Source organism: Rattus norvegicus, chromosome 10 (assembly GCF_036323735.1).
Source record: "Rattus norvegicus strain BN/NHsdMcwi chromosome 10, GRCr8, whole genome shotgun sequence".
In the NCBI taxonomy this organism is placed as follows: Eukaryota; Metazoa; Chordata; class Mammalia; order Rodentia; family Muridae; genus Rattus; species Rattus norvegicus.
This window is the reverse complement of record NC_086028.1, coordinates 4,552,631-4,578,588: the sequence shown is the minus strand read 5'-3', so window position 1 is coordinate 4,578,588 and position 25,958 is coordinate 4,552,631. Positions and strand designations below refer to the sequence as shown.

The window sequence follows — 25,958 nt, the reverse complement described above, 5'->3', positions numbered from 1 at the left end:
TATAGTATGTGTATTCTGCTCTTGTTTATGAAGCTACACCTAAGCATGGTGGGCCATGCTCACCTCAGCACTGTAGGCCATGCTCACCTCAGCACTGTAGGCCATGCTCACCTCAGCACTGTAGGCCATGCACAACACAGCACGGTAGGCCATGCTCACCTCAGCACTGTAGGCCATGCTCACCCAGGGTGTGCAGATGTACAGCCTCTGCCTCTGGTGGGGGTAGCTCTGCTTTTCTAAAATGGGATGGCACACTTGCTTATTTCAACATGCACAAATGATTTTGGAAATTTAGGATGAAAACACTAACCCGGTGCTTGCCACACTCCAAAGCAACAGGTGTGAAAACCTGGACAGCTGTGCACACTTCAGCTCTTGTCCCCGCTGCAGAAGCAGTGCTTGGTGCTGCGGCGCTGTGGCTCTGTGTCTCTGTGGCTCTGTGTCTCTGTGGCTCTGTGTCTCTGTGGCACTGTGGCTCTGTGTCTCTGTGGCGCTGTGGCTCTGTGGCGCTGTGGCTCTGTGGTGCTGTGGCTCTGTGGCTCTGTGGCTCTGTGGCTCTGTGGTGCTGTGGTGCTGTGGCTCTGTGGTGCTGTGGTGCTGTGGCTCTGTGGCTCTGGTGCTGTGGCTCTGTGGCTCTGATGCTGTGGCTCTGTGGCGCTGTGGCTCTGTGGCGCTGTGGCTCTGTGTCTCGTGACGCTGTGGCTCTGTGGCGCTGTGGCTCTGTGGCGCTGTGGCTCTGTGGCGCTGTGGCTCTGTGTCTCTGTGGCGCTGTGGCTCTGTGGCGCTGTAGCTCTGTGGCGCTGTGTCTCTGTGGCTCTGTGTCTCTGTGGCGCTGTGGCTCTGTGTCTCTGTGTCTCTGTGACGCTGTGGCTCTGTGGCTCTGTGGTGGTGTGTCTCTGTGTCTCTGTGTCTCTGTGATGCTGTGTCTCTGTGGCTCTGTGGCTCTGTGGTGCTGTGGCTCTGTGGCGCTGTGGCTCTGTGGTGCTGTGGCTCTGTGGCGCTGTGGCTCTGTGGTGCTGTGGCTCTGTGGCTCTGTGGCGCTGTGGCGCTGTGGCTCTGTGGCGCTGTGGCGCTGTGGTTCTGTGGCTCTGTGGCTCTGTGGCTCTGTGGCGCTGTGGTGCTGTGGTGCTGCGGTACCGTGTGCACTTCCAGCAGCTGTCCCACCTAAGGAGATTATGCCTCATGCTTTCTGTCATCACATCAATTTTCCAGCTGAGTTTTTGCTGTGACTTGTGAGTTAAAAAAAAAAAAGGAAACCTGACTGTCCTTAGATATAATGGAGAAGGTTTATTGTAGATGGGTGGGAGAGCATAGCCAGAAGCAGACATCTGGAAGAGTTCAGAGTGGACATGAGCTAGAGCCATGTGAGGAGAGGAAGGGAAGTAAAAGAAAGGAGAGGAGAGATAGGGGGACCAAGTGCAATAACCAGGAGACCCAAATAGTAAGCCAAAATGGTTGGATTACATAGTGAAGGGGAACTGAGGGAAGGGCAGCCCAGTGCCTGGGCTGGAGAAGTGTAGGATGGGTTATGGGGTATGCTAGCCAGGAGGATCGGGTAATAGGTAGAGACTGAGGTATGCTGGGAGAACCTGGTGGCCAGTGTCCACTTTGATTATGTGACCTGGGCCATTTGTCCCAGGTTTTAGGACCTAACAGCTGTTTAGGAGCAAGATGTGTTAGAAATGACACATGGAGTCATCCAGGCCATCTAGTCCCTTCTCTGGCAGGTGACACTTAGGGACCCGTACGGCTGCAAGTACAGCCTAGATTCTGCCAAGGAACATGCCTTCACACAGCTGCACTCTGAGTGAGAAACTACTCTGGCTAGCATGCCGATCCATGTGCTTTACTCCAGTGAGTAAGTGGTTATTGCAGTCAAATGGCTTTTCTCTAATGGGGAAGCATAGCATTGAAATCTGCACCAGACCCCTCTAGGCTGCACCACACTGGCAGGTGGAAATACATTTGGGAAGAATCTGGTGACAGCTCTGGCCTCCGTAGTCACTGCTGCCCACTGAGCAGCTATGGCCTCTGTAGTCACTTCAGAAAGAAGCTCCTCTGACCAACGTTGACAGCAGTGTGGGTCCCACTTTCTGATGGATGTGTTGTAAAACATGGCTCTATAATTTTGGCTGATGCCATGTTTTTTAAAAATTCAACCTTGTGGAGAATTTGGATGTACAGTGCTCTTATAGTGTCATTGGTTAGTATCTTATACTAACCAAAACGTTAGACTGCATTCCTTCATGAGAGTGTTTGTGTGAACTTTCTAGTGTAAACACATGGCCTCAGAAGTATGCCACAGTGGCCCCTAGGGAACACAGGGGATGCTGGCTCCAGAGTAGGTAGGACATAGTGTGGACATTGGAAAGAGCTGAGGTTCCAAGTTTGGGCACACAGGGCTAGGGTTAGGGTTTGGAATCTCCTTCTAGGGACTCCCTTTTTGTTGTTGAGAATAAAAGCCTTGACTGCGCTTTCTCTGGTCTTTGTGCTCTCTTTTCTCTCTGTCTCCCTCTTTATATCTCTGTCTTTCTCTGTCTGTGTCTGTGTCTGTGTCTGTCTGTCTGTCTGTCTGTCTGTCTCTGTGTGTGTGTCTGTCTGTCTGTCTCTCAATTATGCTTTAGCCTCACTGCCCTCTTTGAAGTCCTAGAACATTGTAGGGCTCTGATCAGACAGCACCTCCCTACTGAAGCCTTTGCTTGCTCTGATTTAATTAGCATACTTCCTCCACGGGAGGATACTTTTACTGTTTTCCAACACCCCAAATCACTTCTTAATCCCTGATCAATGTGAACTTCATGGTTCCACTTAATTCATTTTAGTCCCTTAAACATGTCTCTTGTCTAGGTGCTGGTTCATTTGCTAACAGGGGAGTGAACACTTGAAAACCTTGGCCATAGATTACACTGGTGAATGGATGAGCTTGATCTTGAACCTCAAGCACCTAGCCTTAGCACTCCATGCCTCAATCTCCATTCCCACCTCTGGCTATTAGGGATGGTCTTTGCTGCAACAGTCTGGGACCTGATGTCTCGTCTAGGAGGTACGTTTATGCTCTGGAGTCTGGAAGCATCCCAGACCCTCCACCACATAGAGACTGGTCTTCTCTAGCTGTCGCCGTTGGTACATTTTCTTATGTGCACTATGGTATTCTAGGAATCTGTCCTTGGGTTTGAAGTGCCTCTCTCCCCAGCAGTTGCACACTGTGTGCACTGGGTCACTGTATACTTGTTCAAACTAAGAGAAAACCTAGATCCTTATCATACTGTATGCTGCTTCCAAGATGTGTAGTTTCTTTAGGAAGATTTAGGAAGAAGCCTATTGTGTTCCTTGGTGCCTACGAGTGAGACTAGCAGCAGAGTCACCTGCTTCAAGTGACTCACCACAGATGCCTCCAAAATACTCTTTGAGCTGCAGCAGCCCAAGGCCTCAGACTCCGCAGTACTCTCCCAAGTTTGAATGGCCCTACTGTCCAATAACCCTCAGCTTTCCTGGACCGTGAAGAACAGTTCTGGAGGCCTGAGACACAGCTCAGTGGTTAAGAGTTTAGTTCCCAGCATTCATGTCGGGTGACTCACAATCGTCTGTAACTCTAGCTTTAGGCCAGAACCTCTGTGCCTCTGTACTCATGTGCACATGAGTTTTTTTTCCGGCTGTGGTGGTTACATTCCTTTAATCCCAGCATTTGGGAGGCAGAGGTCTCCCAAGCCCCAGGATAGCCAGGACTATGTAGACACACCCTGTCTTAACAAACAGCAAACATACACAACCCTAGTTCCAATGCTGAGTAAATGTGCGTGTGTCTATTGGCTCAGTGGCTCAGTCAGTGCATGTCACGGGGGAAGCTGGTTTTGATTACTTTTTGTCAGATCATTATTTTTCTATTTGGAATATATAATTATGCTTCCATGGAAACACAGGTAGAGACTACTAACTGCAGAGAGGGCTGGAAGTGGAGTGGTGAGTGTTCACTGGTAGATGCTGTGCTAGGCAAAGGGTAGTCAATGACTTGTGTCTGGTGCCAGTGAGCACAAAGTGCTGTGTGAGTTGAAGAAGGGTCATTGTTTTGATTTTCTGTGACCCTGCTGAAGGGGATGTAAGTTTCACATGTGATGAACCCATTAAATACAGATAATCGTATTATTTTTCTTTCCTCTCCCTTGCCTCCTTCCCCTCTCCCCCCTCTCCCTGTTTGGCTAAGGGTCTCACCATGTAGACAAGACTATGCAAATGTGTCCTCCTTCCTTACCTGAGTCCTGGGATTGCAGCCACATGTCACCGTGCCTGGACTACTTTTGTTTCTGACCTGCGTCTGTGCTGGCCTTTTCTGTGCAGTGTACAGTTAATTAGCATAGCTCAGGAAAGTGTCCTGGCCTGTGAGGCCCCAGCAGCTGTGGGTTTTGCTCAGGGTTTCCTTTACACTGTAAAAGTGATTCAAGACAAGGAGTGAATCATTATTGATTACAGTTTAGGTTTAAGAGTGTATTGCTGCGCTGAGTAGGGTGCACCTGTGATCCTAGCAATTGGAAGGCAGAGATAGGTGGCTGACAGTTTGTGCCAGCCAGAGATGCTACCTACTAAGACAGACAACAAAAAACAGGGGGGCGGAAAGAGAGGGGAGCAGTTAATATGAATTGTTGACTGTTTCTGTGCCTTGTGTCCCTAAATTCAGAACCAGCTCTTGTTAGCACAAACAGACAGGCGTTCCTCCTGGGGAATGTAACAGTAAATTTGGGGTCACAGAGAAAGAGACCACCCTTTCAACAGGCAACAGGAGCAGACACAGAAGCAGGAAGTACACTCAGCTTCCCTCCATATCAGGACCAGGAGAGCAGACTCAGGAAAGAGACAGCTCACCAAGTTCTGCTCTGACTAGTCACCGATGTTTGTACCGTTGTCAGTGTTGACATTTAGAATTCACTCCTCACCTGGACTTATTTTGGATGATGCATGAATGGTGGAGAGTGGTGCAGATTTGCTCACTCAAGGCTAAGGAAGTCATCTTGACATGACTAAGAGCAAAGCAAGTTGGATGTTGTAGTGTAACTTCATGATACATAAGTGGCCTCATCACATCCCAACTTGGGCAGTAGGGCGCTACATGGTGTCTTATAGCTATAAGGCCTTTCTGTGCCCCGCTGTGCTCTCAGTAATGATGTAGGCCTTTGGGTTATTCCAGTCCACAGCTAGCTCTTACCACTTTTGCTTATTCTGTCTGCTGCATGGCTTGTTGCCTCAGTCTCTAACACGGGGCCAGCTTCTTCCTCACACAGCGCCACTGCCTTCAGTCTCTCTCCTCTTTTGCCATAGGTCATCAGCGTTTTATTAAAACCAATCAGGAGTGGAGAGAGGCCGCCGCCTGTGGGGTGTTCTCTCCTCAGTAGAATTTAGGGTCCATGGTGCTCTCTTGTTGAGAAGTGTGAGGTGGCACACTAGTGGCTGCGAGCCGGTGAGACAGGCATGGCACTCGGGCTCAGGTCTGATGTTATTTGCACAAAGAAGTAAAGTGTCTGACTGGCTTGCAAAGCTGTAGGAGCTAAAGCAGGCCAGCAGGAGGCTGGGACGTTGTAGAAGAAAGTCACCTGGTCTATGAGAAATCTTCAGGACTTCAGAGTCTACTCCCAGCCTTGAAGGTAAGAAGATGTTCTAGGCCATGGCAGTAGCTCAGTGGGTGAAAGTGCCTGCCACCAAGCCTGGGGATCCGAGTTCATTTCTCAGGACCCACATGATGAAAAGAGAACAGACTACCCCAAATTAGCCTCTGGCACCACTCACATTCGAATGCCTGTGTGCACACACATGCAGACATGTCCTAAACAAAACATAATTTAATTTTTATATATAATACAATATATTTTATATAATTTATATAATATTATATATAACATTATATATATTTTTATATAATTTATATAATATATTGTGATCATATTTTTTCTTACCCACTTCCCTACTCACCCCACTTCTGTTCTTTCTCTCTCATAAAAAAGCACTAAAAACCAAAACCAAATGCACACACAAAACCCAAAAGAGCCAACATAGACTCCAATGTGAAAAAAGCCTGCTTTCTGTCTGCCTTGCCCAGCATGGAATATTGCTGATTCTTTTTAAGTACACTCAGGTTCTTGAGCCCTGGGGGAAGCCTGATGGCTTCATGGCTCAGATGGGTTAGGGCGTACATCTTCTTAATAGGCAGGGACTCCGTGTAGAGAGAGACACCCTAGGCAAAGATCTGAGGGGCACTAGGGGGGGCAGACCCTAGGGACTGTTGACTACAGACTTTGGATAGTTAACAACGTCTCGGGGTTCTGTCCTGCTGCTGGCATTGCTGCTGTTAAAGAATGGGATCTACTCATAGGTGGAGACATGCCCTTGTACTCTTCCTTAAGAGTTAATCCAGTTTGGTGGACCCACGACCTGCTCAAGGGATCACCACTAGAGAATAGATTTGCTGTACGCCACACTAAAGAGGCAGAGGAACAGTTTTTACTGAGATGATGTCAGAATTCTATCCCTAGTTCAGTCTCAAGGAGCGCAGCCATGCTCCCTTGTAGGGTGGCCTGCTTCTTTTGAACTGCTCAGGAAGTATAACTTTTCCTTTCTTCTCTGTTTCTGTTGTAAGCACCCCTTCCTTACATCTGTGGCCTTTTCTCTAAAGCAGTCCTCCTGCACCATTATGTTGTCTGCCTGCAGCCTTCTGATGACCCTTGCTGACCCCTGCAGGCTTAACTCACATGGTTTGTCCTGTTTTCCTTTCCTTTTGTCCTCTATTCTTCTCTGGGTAGCTGCTGGGATGAACAGCCTGCTCACCCACGGGGCTTTCTCTGTCTTAATCTCTAATAAGGTTCTCTCATTTCCAATTCAGTCAACAAATTGTTTTATTAATGAGACTAAGAGCCCCAACAGGCCCCTGATCTAATCTCTTTGTTACTATTTTAATTTTTGTATGTTCGGGTGTGTGTGTGTGTGTGTGTGTGTGTGTGTGTGTGTGTGTGTGTGTGTGTGTATGTTTATGACTGCACTATTCCTGCCATGTGGGTTCTGGGAATGAGCTCAGGTCAGTAGGCTTGGCTGTGAAGAACCATCACTCACTGAGCCATTTCACCTGCCCTCTTTCTTGTTTGGAGACAGTCCTGAGACAGTCACCTACCTCAAGTGCTCTGTTGTCAAAGATGAGCTTAACTCCAATATGCTTGCCTCCGCCTCCTGTGTGGGCATTGCAGGGGTGTACCACGTCCTGTGCGGGCATTGCAGGGGTGCACCACGTCCTGTGCGGGCATTGCAGGGGTGCACCACGTCCTGTGCGGGCATTGCAGGGGTGCACCACGTCCTGTGCGGGCATTGCAGGGGTACAACACTGCCAGTGTTTCCCAGCTTTTCTAAGTCCTGTTTCAAAGTTAAGTTTTTGAATTTGTATGGAGTACAGTTCTGCATGACTTAGTTTATAAGAATTGAGTCTGTGTTTCATATCAAGGTTAGAAACACAGATTCACTGTTATTTAGTATTCTTTAACTCTCTCTCTCTCTCTCTCTCTCTCTCTCTCTCTCTCTCTCTCTCACACACACACACACACACACACACACACAGAGTCTCGATGTTGTTTAAATATGGGCCCATGCCCAGATAAAGCACACCAAGCCAACACATGGGGGAATTTAATGGGAGACTGAGACAAGGGGAAGGGATGACAGAAAGAAAAGAGACAGATGGCAGAAGATGTCCACCTTTATTTGGAATATGACATAACCGCTCCCAGGTGGAGTTAGGAATTAAGCCAGAGGTATACTGGGAATGTATGGCTGTTGCCATGGCCACAGTGACCAATGGTGTAGCTGTGGGAGCTGAAAGCAATTCCTGATATCAACACTCCACTCCTACTCCCCCAAATACTCCATTTGAATTTTATGTTGTACTGTTTCCTTTAGTGGCTGCCTCAGTACCTCTGAAGGAGACTCACCAGCTACCTGGACAGTGATCTTGGCTTCCTCCATGGCGTTGGAGGCAGAGGCCCAGGGCAGCATGAGTCTCCAGCTGCCAGGCCCAGGAGAACTGACAGATTCTCCTGTGGAGGAGGAACTTGGGGAGCCTGGCCTGTCTTGTCTAGGCAAAGTGGGGCAATCAACTCTTCAGTGTCCTGCTTGTCCACATTTGGGCAGGGTCCTGGTGTTGGGTGAGGTAAAGGGAGGTTTTTCACCCAGGGTTGGCCTTGCCACATTTAAAGCAGGCTCCAGGTGGAGTTGTTCTGTGCCCGCCATCTTCTTTGGAGAAGATCTGAGGCAGCTTGCAGGAGCTGGCATATCTCTGTATCACAGGAAGCGTTCCATTAAACATGAAATGCCTTTTGTAGCAGGTCTCTGAAGAGTTTGAAGATCATTATCTATTAAGTGTATTTAAATTAAACAAACTCTGTTCCTTGTTTTAGGCATAACTTTGGAAACTACATAGGAGGCTAAATAATGCTTATCCTGTAATCAAATGCATCAGTACTTAGCATGGCCACAGCATAGCACTGAATACATTAAAGAGTTCCATCATTTATAACTTAAATGCCTTAATCATCTTTGACAGTTTACAATGAGTTAGTAGTTTTTATTAGATTAGGATTTTAAAACTTATCCCTTTTAAGTTTGAACTTTAAAAATAACACTTTTTGAATTGAAGCTCTTTTACTATCAAACTAAAACTTTTATTCATACATACGGTCCCTAGGGAGACTTTACTGAACCTTTTACACCATTATAAAATACTGAGGGTTTTTTTTTTGGGGGGGGGATCCAAATCACTAAATCTTTTTCTTTTTTTTTTTTTTTTTAAATGTGAGTACAGACACACCAGAAGAGGGCATCAAATTTCATTACAGATGGTTGTGAGCCACCATGTGGTTGCTGTGATTTGAACTCAGGACCTCTGGAAGAGCAGTCAGTGCTCTTAACCGCTGAGCCATCTCTCCAGCCCCAAATCAGTAAACCTTAAAGTGAGCAAAGACAAAGAAGCTAGACGAATATTACTGTGAGCCTGAGTAGGCCTTAGGAATTTACAAATCCTACTTACCAAACATGCTTTTACTTATCTCAAGTTTTTAGAAGCCTGGTATTGAACAGTTAGCCAAGATGTAAATAGTTTGGTGTAAACCAGCTAGGTGTAAAACCCACGCTGGTATGCTAGGCCAGAGCTGAGAGAGAATGTAGCCTGTGCAGTGGGTGCCAAGGGCATAGAGGCGACTTCAGAAGCCAGAAAGACATTGTATGGCACAGAGACGTAGAAGAACAGTTAAGGGACGAGGACAGACAAATGAGGAACTCTACCGGGAAGAAGGGTTCCAACATCAGAGAAGCTGCAGGACTTAGCAGGCAGCTTCTAGGGGCAAGGCAAGGAAATTTGACAGGTATAGGCCCAGGAAAGCACAAAGAAAGCTAGAACATGTAGCTTGGAGTTAGAGGCACAAAGGAAAGAGTCCAATCTGCTACAGAGACTGCAGTCCTGGAAGATGGGGAAGAACTGGGCTGAGCTGGAGAAAAGAAGCTGTCTCTGTGGGTGCAGCAGCCCAGAGATGCAGCAGGCTGCAGGAGCCAGAGAAACCCATTGGTGACCACATGGAGGGCACAGCAGCCCAGAGGGAAGCTAAAACATCAGACTCTAGAACTTAGAGTCAGATCTCCTGGAGACAGGAGCCAGCAGAAACAAGTGATCCATACGAACCTCAGGGGAGTCAGATCAGCAGTGGTTTTGAGTGGAGGCTGCAGGGGAGAACAGTGTGTGCCAGGTGTACGCACGTACCCACTGCACGTACCCACTGCACGTACCCACTGCACATACCCACTGCACGTACCCACTGCACGTACCCACTGCACGTACCCACTGCACGTACCCACTGCACATACCCACTGCACGTACCCACTGCACGTACCCACTGCACGTACCCACTCCTTTGCTTCTGCCGCCCTCCTGCTAGGTCTGGCTCCAACTCTTCAACAAACTTACAGATCCATCAACAGGAACTTAAAGACAGAACATTTACACAGTGTGGGGTAGACCAGTCAGAAAAGGAACAGGGCTGTTTGCACTATTTGTATAGATCCCAAATAATGCTGGGATCTAGGATACTGTTAGTCAGCTGAATTAAGATTGAGTAACTAAGGGATTTTGAGGTCAGAACTGACTGTAAAAGTGGATCAGTTTGGAGCACTTGAATGAGGAAGGGGGAAATGTCCGATGCCTGTTGTCTGAGGGGTTCCCTCACAGCTGTCTAGTGAGTCATCACCTCACTGGACTGGGGGTCAAGGCCTAAAAATCCAAGGAGAGACAGTGCCTGGTATCAGTAATTTCAAATAATGCCAAAAGGCAATAACCGAGTTAAAAAGCAAAAACCTCACAGAAGGGAAAGGGTCAGAGGATGGGCACCTTGGCCTGTAAGAGTACTGGTCTGTGGCAGTGGAGATACAGGAAAGCCCCCCTGTGAGCCGGGATGAGATGGGGGCATGGTGGCAAGGCCTTTATAAGGGACTCTGGTAACAGTGGTGATGGAGGCAGGCTGTATTCTGGAATGTGGGCAGTTCATTTGTAAGCACTTTTGACGACTCAGTGTGAGCATGAGGAACACCTTTGCTTCACTCCCTCAGACCCACAAAGCACACTTCTGCAGCCTTGGCACCATCATACTGGTTGTTTTGTAATCATGCTGTGGTGGCTGTAAAGTGCAGCTAAGGCACCAGATAAGTCACATCATCCCACATGGCAGCCTGGAGATTGCATTCACCATTTTCGCCTGCTTTGTGTTGTTTGGTGTTCTACAGATTCATTGTTTTTTAGTTTCCTTGGCCTTTTTTTTTTTTAATTTCTATATTTTTTTTATTAACTTGAGTATTTCTTTTTTTTTTCATTGATATTGTTAAATTTTATTTTAGATTTTATTTTTACTTGGCCTGAATGATTTTTTTTTTTTTATTAACTTGAGTATTTCTTATATACATTTCGAGTGTTATTCCCTTTCCCGGTTTCCGGGCAAACATCCCCCTCCCCCTTCCCCTTCCTTATGGGTGTTCCCCTCCCAACCCTCCCCCCATTGCCGCCCTCCCCCCATAGACTAGTTCACTGGGGGTTCAGTCTTAGCAGGACCCAGGGCTTCCCCTTCCACTGGTGCTCTTACTAGGATATTCATTGCTACCTATGGGGTCAGAGTCCAGGGTCAGTCCATGTATAGTCTTTAGGTAGTGGCTTAGTCCCTGGAAGCTCTGGTTGCTTGGCATTGTTGTACTTTTGGGATCTCGAGCCCCTTCAAGCTCTTCCAGTTCTTTCTCTGATTCCTTCAATAGGGGACCTATTCTCAGTTCAGTGGTTTGCTGCTGGCATTCGCCTCTGTATTTGCTGTATTCTGGCTGTGTCTCTCAGGAGCGATCTACATCCGGCTCCTGTCGGTCTGCACTTCTTTGCTTCATCCATCTTGTCTAATTGGGTGGCTGTATATGTATGGGCCACATGTGGGGCAGGCTCTGAATGGGTGTTCCTTAAGTCTCTGTTTTAATCTTTGCCTCTCCCTTCCCTGCCAAGGGTATTCTTTTTCCTCATTTAAAGAAGGAGTGAAGCATTCACATTTTGATCATCCGTCTTGAGTTTCGTTTGTTCTAGGGATCTAGGGTAATTCAAGCATTTGGGCTAATAGCCACTTATCAATGAGTGCATACCATGTATGTCTTTCTGTGATTGGGTTAGCTCACTCAGGATGATATTTTCCAGTTCCAACCATTTGCCTACGAATTTCATAAACTCGTTGTTTTTGATAGCTGAGTAATATTCCATTGTGTAGATGTACCACATTTTCTGTATCCATTCCTCTGTTGAAGGGCATCTGGGTTCTTTCCATTTTCTGGCTATTATAAATAAGGCTGCGATGAACATAGTGGAGCACGTGTCTCTTTTATATGTTGAGGCATCTTTTGGGTATATGCCCAAGAGAGGTATAGCTGGATCCTCAGGCAGTTCAATGTCCAATTTTCTGAGGAACCTCCAGACTGATTTCCAGAATGGTTGTACCAGTCTGCAATCCCACCAACAATGGAGGAGTGTTCCTCTTTCTCCACATCCTCACCAGCATCTGCTGTCACCTGAGTTTTTGATCTTAGCCAATCGCACTGGTGTGAGGTGAAATCTCAGGGTTGTTTTGATTTGCATTTCCCTTATGACTAAAGATGTTGAACATTTCTTTAGGTGTTTCTTAGCCATTCGGCATTCCTCAGCTGTGAATTCTTTGTTTAGCTCTGAACCCCATTTTTTAATAGGGTTATTTGTTTCCCTGCGGTCTAACTTCTTGAGTTCTTTGTATATTTTGGATATAAGGCCTCTATCTGTTGTAGGATTGGTAAAGATCTTTTCCCAATCTGTTGATTGCCGTTTTGTCCTAACCACAGTGTCCTTTGCCTTACAGAAGCTTTGCAGTTTTATGAGATCCCATTTGTCGATTCTTGATCTTAGAGCGTAAGCCATTGGTGTTTTGTTTAGGAAATTTTTTCCAGTGCCCATGTGTTCCAGATGCTTCCCTAGTTTTTCTTCTATTAGTTTGAGTGTGTCTGGTTTGATGTGGAGGTCCTTGATCCACTTGGACTTAAGCTTTGTACAGGGTGATAAGCATGGATCGATCTGCATTCTTCTACATGTTGCCCTCCAGTTGAACCAGCACCATTTGCTGAAAATGCTATCTTTTTTCCATTGGATGGTTTTGGCTCCTTTGTCAAAAATCAAGTGACCATAGGTATGTGGGTTCATTTCTGGGTCTTCAATTCTATTCCATTGGTCTATCTGTCTGTCTCTGTACCAATACCATGCAGTTTTTATCACTATTGCTCTGTAATACTGCTTGAGTTCAGGGATAGTGATTCCCCCTGAAGTCCTTTTATTGTTGAGGATAGTTTTAGCTATCCTGGGTTTTTTGTTATTCCAGATGAATTTGCAAATTGTTCTGTCTAACTCTTTGAAGAATTGGATTGGTATTTTGATGGGGATTGCATTGAATCTGTAGATTGCTTTTGGTAAAATGGCCATTTTTACTATATTAATCCTGCCAATCCATGAGCATGGGAGATCTTTCCATCTTCTGAGGTCTTCTTCAATTTCTTTCCTCAGTGTCTTGAAGTTCTTATTGTACAGATCTTTTACTTGCTTGGTTAAAGTCACACCGAGGTACTTTATATTATTTGGGTCTATTATGAAGGGTGTCGTTTCCCTAATTTCTTTCTCGGCTTGTTTCTCTTTTGTATAGAGGAAGGCAACTGATTTATTTGAGTTAATTTTATACCCAGCCACTTTGCTGAAGTTGTTTATCAGCTTTAGTAGTTCTCTGGTGGAACTTTTGGGATCACTTAAATATACTATCATGTCATCTGCAAATAGTGATATTTTGACCTCTTCTTTTCCGATCTGTATCCCTTTGATCTCCTTTTGTTGTCTGATTGCTCTGGCTAGAACTTCAAGAACTATATTGAATAAGTAGGGAGAGAGTGGGCAGCCTTGTCTAGTCCCTGATTTTAGTGGGATTGCTTCAAGTTTCTCTCCATTTAGTTTAATGTTAGCAACTGGTTTGCTGTATATGGCTTTTACTATGTTTAGGTATGGGCCTTGAATTCCTATTCTTTCCAGGACTTTTATCATGAAGGGGTGTTGAATTTTGTCAAATGCTTTCTCAGCATCTAATGAGATGATCATGTGGTTCTGTTCTAACTTGAGTATTTCTTATATACATTTCAAGTGTTATTCCCTTTCCCGGTATCCGGGCAAACATCCCCCTCCCTCCTCCCCTTCCTTATGGGTGTTCCCCTCCCAACCCTCCCCCCATTGCCGCCCTCCCCCCATAGACTAGTTCACTGGGGGTTCAGTCTTAGCAGGACCCAGGGCTTCCCCTTCCACTGGTGCTCTTACTAGGATATTCATTGCTACCTATGGGGTCAGAGTCCAGGGTCAGTCCATGTATAGTCTTTAGGTAGTGGCTTAGTCCCTGGAAGCTCTGGTTGCTTGGCATTGTTGTACTTTTGGGATCTCGAGCCCCTTCAAGCTCTTCCAGTTCTTTCTCTGATTCCTTCAATAGGGGACCTATTCTCAGTTCAGTGGTTTGCTGCTGGCATTCGCCTCTGTATTTGCTGTATTCTGGCTGTGTCTCTCAGGAGCGATCTACATCCGGCTCCTGTCGGTCTGCACTTCTTTGCTTCATCCATCTTGTCTAATTGGGTGGCTATATATGTATGGGCCACATGTGGGGCAGACTCTGAATGGGTGTTCCTTCAGTCTCTGTTTTCATCTTTGCCTCTCTCTTCCCTGCCAAGGGTATTCTTGTTCCCCTTTTAAAGAAGGAGTGAAGCATTCACATTTTGATCATCCGTCTTGAGTTTCATTTGCTCTAGGCATCTAGGGTAATTCAAGCATTTGGGCTAATAGCCACTTATCAATGAGTGCATACCATGTATGTCTTTCTGTGATTGGGTTAGCTCACTCAGGATGATGTTTTCCAGTTCCAACCATTTGCCTACGAATTTCATAAAGTCGTTGTTTTTGATAGCTGAGTAATATTCCATTGTGTAGATGTACCACATTTTCTGTATCCATTCCTCTGTTGAAGGGCATCTGGGTTCTTTCCAGCTTCTGGCTATTATAAGTAAGGCTGCAATGAACATAATGGAGCACGTGTCTTTTTTATATGTTGGGGCATCTTTTGGGTATATGCCCAAGAGAGGTATAGCTGGATCCTCAGGCAGTTCAATGTCCAATTTTCTGAGGAACCTCCAGACTGATTTCCAGAATGGTTGTACCAGTCTGCAATCCCACCAACAATGGAGGAGTGTTCCTCTTTCTCCACATCCTCGCCAGCATCTGTTGTCCCCTGAGTTTTTGATCTTAGCCATTCTCACTGGTGTGAGGTGAAATCTCAGGGTTGCTTTGATTTGCATTTCCCTTATGCCTAAAGATGTTGAACATTTCTTTAGGTGTTTCTCAGCCATTCGGCATTCCTCAGCTGTGAATTCTTTGTTTAGCTCTGAACCCCATTTTTTAATAGGGTTATTTGTTTCCCTGCGGTCTAACTTCTTGAGTTCTTTGTATATTTTGGATATAAGGCCTCTATCTGTTGTAGGATTGGTAAAGATCTTTTCCCAATCTGTTGGTTGCCGTTTTGTCCTAAGCACCGTGTCCTTTGCCTTACAGAAGCTTTGCAGTTTTATGAGATCCCATTTGTCGATTCTTGATCTTAGAGCGTAAGCCATTGGTGTTTTGTTTAGGAAATTTTTTCCAGTGCCCATGTGTTCCAGATGCTTCCCTAGTTTTTCTTCTATTAGTTTGAGTGTGTCTGGTTTGATGTGGAGGTCCTTGATCCACTTGGACTTAAGCTTTGTACAGGGTGATAAGCATGGATCGATCTGCATTCTTCTGCATGTTGACCTCCAGTTGAACCAGCACCATTTGCTGAAAATGCTATCTTTTTTCCATTTGATGGTTTTGGCTCCTTTGTCCAAAATCAAGTGACCATAGGCGTGTGGGTTCATTTCTGGGTCTTCAATTCTATTCCATTGGTCTATCTGTGACACAGATCCTGAAAAAGGCCAAACCTCTTAATCTTCCCCAAACAGCTCCTGCAACTTGGGACCAAATATTCAAACATGTGAGTCTAAGGAAGCCATTCTCATTCAAAGCTCCACAGCCTGGCACGTGGAACCACTGTTCCAAGCACACTGTAGGCAGGCACCACCTTCCAGAGTACGTTTTCTTTTTATTTGAGAAAATGACGTTTGGCCAATAGGAAAGTTGTATGCATGAGCTTGTGTGCTGCTAAGACATTTCTTTTCCCCAAGGCTTTCCGGGTGATAACTCCGAACCCTGTGCAGAACCGCAGTAACCCTTATCCCTTCAGAACCCCAGTAACCCTTATCCCTTCAGAAGGCCCTAACCACCCCTGTTGATACACTGTGTAAGGTGCTGTAATGTACAATAATTACTAATTGTAATTTTTTCTTTTTTTCTTTTTTTAAAAAAGATTTATTCATTTATTACACTGTAGCTGTCTTCAGACACAGCAGAAGAGGGCATCGGATCTCTTTACAGATGGTTGTGAGCCACCATGTGGTTGCTGGGAATTGAACTCATGACCTCTGGAAGAGCAGTCGGGTGCTCTTAACCACTAAGCCATCTCTCCAGCCCATAATTTTTTCTTTATTAAGACTTTTTTGGAGAAATTGTGCATCTGCACACATATGTGCACAAATATTAAATACGAACATTAAAATGAGGGAGTGTAGTTTTCGATGCATGTGAAAACACTTACCTGAGTGTCTTTCTTCTCCTAAAGTTGTACCCAGTCTTTGGAACGTTGATGCAGAAGTCACAGTCCCTGAACAGAAGCCTGGGGAAGTTGCCGAGGAACTAGCAAGCTCCTATGAGAGGAAGCTCATTGAGGTAAGGTTAGCCCTATTTCCGATGCCGTAGTTATCTGGAATGCTGGCTGCTCAGGTGTGACCTAGGTGAGGGCCCTCCTGCTATAGCAGCAGCTAGCACCACAGACCAGAAAGACAGAACACAAAGGGAGAAAAGGGAGTCTGCTCTCTGGAAAGCATTACTTAGCTAGAACACTTGAGATCTCTGGTAAGTGTGCAGGAGTGAGAGCGTGACAGGTAGATTAAACGCAGAAGAACTTGGGCCTGGAGAGAAGGTCTGGTCAGAGGGAGCTTGCTGGATACTGGCTGACCAGGGAGCCCAGGGGATTCTTCCTTCTCTGCATCTTCAGTCCTGACTTTGCACCACCACCCCACTTTTTATGTGAGTTTTGGGATCAAACTGGAGTACTCACGCTTGTGTGGCAATCCCTGGCCCCTCAGCTAGCATTCACTATCCAGATGGCTTTTCCTCCTCCTCTGATTAGGAAGGGGGGAGACTGCTGTCTGTTCTTGTGGCTTTAGCATGTCTTAACACCAGCCATCTGCTAACTTTGGTGTTCACATGAGTGGAGCCCTTCGAGCTCTGTGTGATGCTCTGGGTTTACCCAGACACTCATGGAGTGGAGTAGGGAGCCAGTGCAGTGGGAGCCAGTGCAGTGGGGGGTAGAGCTTCGGCCACCACGCATCCTTCCTTCTTAGCAGGACCAAGAGGGCGGTATTTTTTATTTTAGTGCTGTGACTACTTGGAGCATCCCCAACACTGTGATCCATCCCAGTGTGAAGGAGCTCCTGCTGTCCTGCTGTCTGTCTTTAGAAGCATGCAGTTTGCCCCCATTTGCATACGGACTCTACACGTTTGTTCATGGTGGCCTAGAACCCAGCACTTGGGCAGCCTTGGTCCCAGTGAGCACCATGAAGCCATCTGTTAATAGTGGGTGAGCAGCAAGTGCTGAAGACTGAAATAGTGAGGCTGCCCCAGGACTGGGGGTGGCTCTGTGGTAGAGCACTACCAGGCATGAGGTTCTGGGTTCTGCCCTGTAGTACTAATCCAGCCCCAAACACATTCCAGATTGTTTCTGAAACCCATGGTTTGAATTTTGGAAAACAAGTATGATAATTAATATTGTTTGTTAACAGGATTTAAGATCATTTAGGAGACAAATCTCTAGGCATGTCCATGAGGAATTATCTAGATTAGTTTAAGTGAGGAGGGAAGGCCTCTGTTAAACATGGGCAGTGCCCTTCCATGGCTTGAATTGAATAAAAAGGAGACAGCAAGCTGAAAACCAGCATCGTCTCTGTTTTCTGACACATGCGTGAAGTCTCAGGTTCCTGCATGATGGGCTGTGAGCCATGAGCCAAAATGAAACCTTCCTTCCTTAAGTTGCCCTTCCCAGGTATTTTGTCACAGGTAACACACACACACACACACACACACACACACAAAGAGAGGGCTGCAGCAGTTGTAGGGTGACCCAGCAGGGGAACACATGGGGAATGTGACTGCTGCTGTAATCCTAGTGTCCGACTCTCCAGTGTGTCCTATAGCTCCAGGCAGTAGGCTGAGATGTCATGCCCATGTCTTGTGGCCTCCAAAGAGTCACCTGAAGAAGGCCCAATGCTCTGTGACTACTGATCACAACTCTGCAAAGTTAATTGATTTGCTAGATTTCTCAGCAAGGAAGAAGCGAAAAACCATTTCACAAATCTATAACCTCTGCTTATGCTCAACAGAGGGCAACAATATGTCTTACAGATATTTTGTGTTACTTTATGCTCCAGTGGCCTGTAGTGGACCAGGCCAGGAGCTCCTTGGGGTTAATGTGAACAGAGCTTTTTGGGCCATATATCTGTTAAGTACCACAGCTTCAGATGCAGTTGGTGCTCCATAAATAAAACACTACCAACAGTCTACTAAGTGGATTCTGGCACCCTGTGAAGGATGATGCATAGGATATTGTGTGGAGTCTCTGATTAGGCTGATAGTTGGCAGGGTTAAATGTCTCGTAGGAGCCTATGGCTCAGGAGAGAGCACTTGCCTGGTGTGGTTGAGGCCCAGGTCCAATTCTCAGTATGGCAAGTAAAAAGCAAAAAGAAGGAAGACTTCTAGGGGAGAAAGCAGGCTCTGTAGAGGAGGAAGAGGCTCTCTTTTGACACTCAGGGCTAAGGGAAGCTAAGCTTATGCTGGAGAGGACGGGGGCAGCAGGCAGCTGGGCTGACTCTTACAGGTTTGCCAGGACCTTCTCAGCAGCCAGCCTGTGCCTCCTCCTGCTATCCTGTCTTCTCCTGTCCTTGTCCCTGAGCCTCTGATAGAGCTGGTAGTGGTAAAGAAGAGGCCCAGATGACCCTCTACTGGCCTTTGCTCCTCTAGATTGAGTTCTGTTTCCTTCCCTGCATAGTGGCTTCAGTGGCAAAGCCACTAAAGTCAGTTTCTTAGGTGTGGAGAGAGCAGGCACTCTCCCAAGATTAAGGAGGTGGTGATCCTGGAGAAGCTGCAGGGCAGAGGAGGAGTCAGGCACTGTCTGGAGCAAGGCTTTGAAGGCACCTCACCACAGCTCTTTTGCATAACTCCTCCCTCCTCCTTTGGACCTCCAGTGATGGTGCTCATAATTTTCTTTGTAAACCTTCCCCTCTCTCTTGAAGATCTGAAACTTCAGATTTTTTCTCAGTAGAGGTTTTGAAGTTCAAAGACATTGGCTACATCCAAGATACATCTAAGACTCTTACTTCTTTCTCTCTTTTAGGTAATTCCTGTGGTTTCACCTAATCTCCCTAGAGTTGGTCAGTCCACTTTGGTGGTTGGCCTCCAGGAAATGTAAGATGTGGGTAGCATTCAGACTTTGATCTTTCTTCTTCTTGAGATTGACTTTGGAGTCTGGTGGCTTAGAGGACACTTGATGCCACAAAGCAGAGGAGTTCTGATCTCCCACTTCCTGTTGGGCCTCTCTAAGCCTCAGACTCTCAGTGGAATGTGACCAGTTTCCCTCCTTGAGGTCTGCTCTAAGAACTCAGTAAAGTCTAGTTCAGGCCAGGGGAAGCTCTGCGTCTTTCTCATCCTGGCCGGTGTGTTGGAGGAGCAGGCGTTCCCAGCTCTCTGGCCTCCTTCGCTTCATGGATCCTGAGATACGCAGGAGTGCAGCCAGCAGCGGCAAGCACTGGTTACTCAGCTCACCTAGTCCCTAGAGAGGCCTTGGTGCTCCTGGGTTGCCAGCACTCTTCTGTTGTAGCTCCACATCTGGGCCAGACGCACCCGCTTCCTCATAACTGACAAGGAATTCTCTTTGTCTCATCTGGGTGTGGTGTTATACACTTGTGATGTTAGCACCAGGGAAGCGGAGGCGAAGGCAGGAGGATAGTTATGTCTTTAAAAAAAAAAAAAAAACCAACAAGAGATGGAGGAGGCTGTTCAGTTGCCAGAGTGTTGGTTTTGACTGTGCTGAGGCCTGGAATCTGGGGCTGCGTCTAACCTGGAGTCTGGAGTACTTAAGAAGGAACAGACACACACAAAGACACACTTGGAAGATGATCCAATGCTCCTCCTTTGGACGACAGATAAAAATATTTGTAATTATAGTAGCTGATTTCAGCTCCTCAGTCCTCCACTATTTTGGGTCCCTGTTAGCTCTCTCCCTTTATGCAGGAAGAAGCTTCCTGAAGCTACTTCTGGGCCTGTGGCAGGAGTTGCCTGGTCTTGATGGAAGAGATTCAGGAGATCCAGTGCAGTTCTGTTGGTGCTGGGCAGGCCTGGGGAGGGATCAGGGCTGTTGTCAGTGCTGGGTAAGCTGGCCCGACTTTTACTTGAAAAGCTGCTGCTTGAGGGTAGAGCTACAAACTTCCGAGAGAGCAGACAGCTGATGTGACTTGTGGGGTCCAAGGCTTGCCAGCCTGGTAGGAGAAAGTCTCTTCTTGCAAGCCAGCCCTGCGGTGACCAAGGCATCTGAAGACTTGATGTGCATGTTAATAAACTCCTGCGGCGTCTGCAGCCTTTGCACAGCGGGTGGGGCAAGCTGTCTGACCTGACAACTAACTTGATTCCCTTTTTCATGGTCCATCCCTGACACACCTTTCTTTGTTAACTTTTATCTATATTAAAGGCAGGTTTATTGGGAAACCTCTCTTAGCTGGGAGAGTTCACTGACCCCAAGACTGAGGCTGGGAAGTCCCCATGGGGAGAGTGGGGGTGGGGGTGGGTCAGAGGGAGAGAGAAAGAAAGAGAGAAAGGGTATGCATGCAGAGGAGAGGAGAGAGCCAACTTTTCTTTTCACCTTTAAGATCTCATCTGAAGATGGGTGTGGTGGAGGGGCTGTAACCCCAGCACCTAGCAGGCTGGGGCAGGGGCATTATAAGGTTGAAGCTAGCCTGGGCCACTTCTCTGCTCAAACTGAGCTCAGTCTCCCACATCCTAGAGCATCCTCTGTGTCTGACCTGATCCTGATGGAGCACTCTCTGCACTTGCCTTGACCGTGCTCGCATTTTGCCCTTTCTCCAAGTCTGCTCTGCTGCAAGCCCAGCAGATGGCAGTGTCTGTGCCCCCGTCACCATCCTGCCATGTTACAGCCTAGCATCCTGCAGGACCCCTGGCATCTGACTGTAACTCATTTAAACAGCATTTTTGTTGAAGACCACAGGAAAGCTGGACCAAACTGGCTGTGGCAGACACAAGACATTTATTCATCAAGTCCTATCTTGGTTCTCTTTCTGGGATCTTGTGACTTGCTCAGGCCACTGGGATCTATCTAGAACTGATGTGCTGTCCAGGCTGGAGGTGAAAGACCCCCGGAGCAGGGAGACCTTCACTCAAGTCTCGGGATGATGCGACCCCCCCCAAGAACTCACGTGAGACCATCCTTGCTGTAATAAACATGAGGTTTATTGATAGGAACCAGTGCACTGGGGTCGAGACTCATATCCCACAAAGGGGCAGTGGAGTTCGACCCCCAGTAACTAAGACAAGGGGAATTTAAAGGAAGAAACCTCAACCCAAGCGGGTAGGGTTAGGGCGTCATTGGAAAATGTCGAGAATACCGGTGAAAAATCACAAGGAGGAGCTTCCTGTTTCTCAAGATTGTTTACTTTATGGTCCATCAGTTCCTGGGAGAAGCTTCCTGCTTCTCAAGATTATTCTCTAAGATTTTATTCTAACTTTATGGTCGGCTAGTACAGGTAGAGGGCAGGGTCTGGAATTTGAGGTATTTAGAGCTTTTTTAAACTTCTGACTTCTTAGCTGCATTTTTTATTCTTTCAGAGGAGAGAGACCTGGGGAATGCACCGCCATAACCTTTGCGGAAGAGCGGTAGGATTTCACCTGCTCAGCCAGGGAGCTATTGGGGTGCTTGTCGCTGTGGAGGAACATACCTGTCCTGCCCGTCAATCCAGGACAGTCTGATTTTAGGCATAGCTCGCTGACCTTAGGAGTGACAGCTGTGTCACTAGGCTGCTGATTCTCTCCCATCCTTGCCTCTATTATTTCTCCTTTGAATTAATGACTCTGGGTGATTCCCCTTCTGCTCATAGATGGCTCAGATCCCCTGAGCAATTCTTTTCTTCTAGGCTCACACTCAGGGAAGACAAGACTTTGCCTCTTTAATTCCCGGCCAAAGCTTTGAATTTACGCTGGCAACCCAGCTGAGCTCCACTCTTGCTCTTCATCTGACCCCAGGGTCTGGCTTCTGCACTGAGACGGTGGAGAGCCCTGTTCAGATGTGGGGAACAGAGGATGGGGAATGGATGTGCTTTGAGGGGAAGGCTGCTGTGGAGACTCTGGCTTTCGTTAGCTCACAGAGAATGAGTGAACAAGAGCGAATGAGTGCCTAATGGTGAACAGACCGTCTCCCTTGCTTTTGGGCCCCTGTTCTACCCCTGAAGTACTCAGTGAGGCAGAACCAGGAGCGAGGGCAGTCTTGATACCTTGCCATGGAGGGGAAGGTGTGCAGGTCCTTTCCCCGTCAGCTGAGTGGGCTAGGCTGGTTCAGGTTGCAGGAAGAGCATGTGTGAGTTTGACAAGCTGGGACGGTGTGTGTGCTGCTGACTGAGAGACTTAGCAGTGAGACAGGGACAACACTTCAGCCCCTCCCTGGCAGCGGTGTCTGTCTCTAGCAGTACTTTTCAGTCACACACAGAGCAGTTGTTCTATCACAGCCTTGTCAGAGGTGCGTGTCACAGTATCTTGCAAACGTTTGCTCCTTTGCTCAGCTGTGCTCCCACCTGTCTGTTAGGCTTTAGAAATGGTAATGTTTTTTTCTTTTTAAATGCATGTGTGTGTGCATTTGTATGCATGTACATGTGAAGCCAGAGGACAACTTCCTGGGCCTTCTGCCTCCATTGAGACCTGGTCTCTCACTGGCCTGGAGGTCACCAATTAGGTTAGATGGGCTGGCCAGGGGACTCTGGGAGTGTGCCCCCCCTTTCTACCTCTCCCAGGGCTTACAAGCATATGCCATTGGCTGGAAGTTTCCCGGAGGGCTCCAGGGATCACACTTGGCTTTGCGTGCTGGCAGGGTATGCATGCACTTTCCTGACTGAGCCATCTTCCCAGTCCTGGTTGATATTCCCTTTTTCCCCCTGAAAATGGTATGGTGGGTAACTCTCCCTTTGCTTTCTCTTCTCTCTTCCTCGGTCTTCCCCAACACAGGCAAATGGGGACCATGTCCCCTACTACTTCCTCCTGTTCTCTGCCACTTGATAGAATTTCCTTTGTAAACCTAGCCAGCTGTTTGCTTCTAACCCATTTAGGAAGATTTCATTTGTCAGACAAAGCTGGTGATATCAGAACTGGATGGCTATTCTCTCTGGGTCCTAAGGGCTGTGTGTGGAGGTTTCTCCTTCCACAGTTGGCAGGGTTTGGCTTGAGAAATGTCTGGGAAAGTGTTGCCTCAGGGTGCCTGTCACTTCAGAAGTGCCCCTTGATGTGTGCCCCTCAACCTTGGGCTCTGCTTCTGATAGCGCAGTGCTTGTTTGCTTTATCTGAAGGGATTAAAATCTCCTGACATCTGCTTGTCTCTATTATCATGAGATTGGCACAAAGTGTCGTGACCTTGGTATTAGTTTATAAAGAGCAGAGGTTTGACTGACCATCGTGTGTGTGTTGTGTGTGTGTGGGGCTGGACGGATGGACAGACGGATGGACAGACAGGCATGCAACATCAGGCATGTGTTCACCAAAAACCCACTCACCTCTAAATGAATTCATGAATGAATGAATGAATGAATGAACGATATAAACATAAATTAAAAGTGATTGAGATCCCCTACTTGCCACCCTCCCCCCTTTTAATTTTTTGAGACAGGTGCTCACTATGTAGCCATGGCCGCTCTGGTGCTCATGTGGGAGCCAGGCTGGACTTGAAGAGATTCACTGGCCTGTTTCCCAAGTTCAGGAATTAAAGGCATACAGCATCACAATCAGTCACCGAGATGCCCTGCTAAGTACCTACTGTGGCCACTGTCACACTGGGTATGCAGCTTGGTCTTTATACCCATGAGCACAGTGGGTGGTATGGAAACTAAGATGTTTAGAATGGTTGACTGAAGATTTCAGGGGTAACATTTGACCATTTCTGAGGTCCTGTCACACCCCAGGTAACCCATTCATTTGGTTTTGTAAAGCTGTCACCATGAGATGAGATGTGAGGATTTCTTTGAGGCCAAGCCAGGTAGCATTTCTGCTTCCTGAAGCATGTGGCTGTCTTCCTCCAGAAGACCTTACTAAACTACAAGAGATTCAGGCTTGGACTGGGAGTGACTTTTCTCAGTTTATTATAGAGAAAACTCATCAAATGAATCATGTAGTTCAGCTAATGAGTTGCTCTAATTTAGTAATTTTGTAGAAAGAACAAATTGAACAGTTTTGTTTAATCCACTTTGGGTGTGTGCTAGAGTGGATTTGAAAGTAAAGCCAAGCACCGCATGCCTGTTGATCCCTAATTCACGTCTCCTGAAAGCCGTGCTGACCTTGTGGATGTACCCGAGGTCTCTGGTGGACTGGCTGGCTGCACTTGCCCTACTTGCTTACCCCGTGCATGGTTTTGAGCACTTGATGTGTCTTGTTTGTTCCTTACACTCTCTACACAGTACTGCTCCAATCCTTGTACAGAGGAGACAAAGACACTCTAAAGTCCCCGAGTGTTCAAAGGTACATAAGCACTGGATGGCAGGAGACAGGGGCGGAGTCCAGACTTGCAGCTCATAGCCGTTCTCCGTTGGCAACATCCTGTGTCCATATTGCCAGTGATGCTAGTCCGTCTTACATTGGTCATGGTGACAGATCAGGATCTGGGTGTATACCCAGCCCCCGCCGATTCAGCTCCCTGAGTCTCGAGCAGCCTTAATTATAACCTGAGGATAATCTTTGCACTCTCACCCTTCCTCCCCTACTTCTGCCTTTTGTCAAGAGCTCATGTGGCCAGCCTGCCCTGGGTAGCTAAGGATGACTTGGAACTTCTTGTGCTCTCATGTGCCACCAACAGGGATGCATACAGCAGGTACTGCAGCAGTTTCGAGGTATCTCTAGCCCAGGGAATTAGCATATTCAATGCCTCATCTGTAGGTAAGTAACTGTTACATGCCCAGCTTTCCCCTTCTCCTTCCAAGGGCACATTTTGTGATGGGGTTCCCCTTGTCTTATTACTTTCTGGGGTAGATTTGATGTCACTCCTGAGGTGACTATTCCTGAGTACTGTCAGAACAACCCAGTTGTACCTTTCCTTGTGCCTCCCTTCTTTGGTAGACTAGTGGCCAGCCAGTCATTCACTCAGAAGAACGGGCCACCTATGGTTTCTGCAGGTACCCTGTCTTACTTGAGGGTAGAGACTTCACTGTCTTGGTGCTGGTGCTTCCTAGCCTCTGCCCTTTGTATGGGAATTTGGGTGGTGCAAGGCTGGGCCAGCAGGAAGCATCATGCTTTTGTTCCCTGCAGCTGCCTGAGTGCTCACACTCCAGGAGGCATAGTTCTAGGCCCTTTTCAGCCATCACCCAGACCTGCCTGTACCCCCAGGTTTGCTCCTTGTGTTTCTTGTGGCTTGTCATGTGGTTGAGGACAGCCTGCCCAACCAGGAGCATGCTCCGGCCTCCTCGGAACCAGGCATGGAAGACGTACAGTAAAAGGTACTTTCATTCCCACACTTGCTTCTCCGCCACTTCCCAGCCACGATGGGCTTAAGGATTCTGAACAGTGGGAACACTGGCTTCATTTGGGCCACACTACCCTATTCACTGTCAGAACTTGGCCAAGACTTGAAGTTAGCAGATTTACCCCTAGTTCTTGGTTTGAGGCTTACAGAATTCCCACACATTTCTCCCCTCCCAGTTGACCCAAGTACTTGAGCTTGCCCAAGTCACCTGAGGTATTCTTAGATTGCTTTTCAGGAAATAACTGTCTCTCCTAGCATCCTCTGTAGCTGATTTTCCCACCATCCTCCTGCCTTTTCTAGAGCTTCTGCTGATGGAGGCAGCTGAGTCTCCTAGAGTTCCCGGGGTTGTAAGGCAAACAAACCCTTTGCTCCCCTGTGTAGCTTTCTGTCAGGGTGTTTGTTATGACAGCAGAAATGGAGTTA

The 25,958-nt window shown here is 47.2% G+C and overlaps 1 protein-coding gene across 13 annotated transcripts in view; it reads left to right on the top strand.

Moving 5' to 3' along the window:
- Positions 1-25,958, top strand: part of Snx29 (sorting nexin 29) — a 413,817-nt gene that overhangs the window by 227,094 nt on the left and 160,765 nt on the right. For 12 of the 13 annotated variants that reach the window (XM_039086859.2, XM_039086858.1, XM_039086860.1 and 9 more), the window contains one exon: positions 16,323-16,429. The exons of the other annotated variant lie outside the window; for it this stretch is intronic. In XM_039086859.2, coding sequence (XP_038942787.1) covers positions 16,323-16,429 — 107 coding nt within the window. The remainder of the gene's footprint in view (positions 1-16,322; positions 16,430-25,958) is intronic. 13 annotated transcript variants of the gene reach the window in all.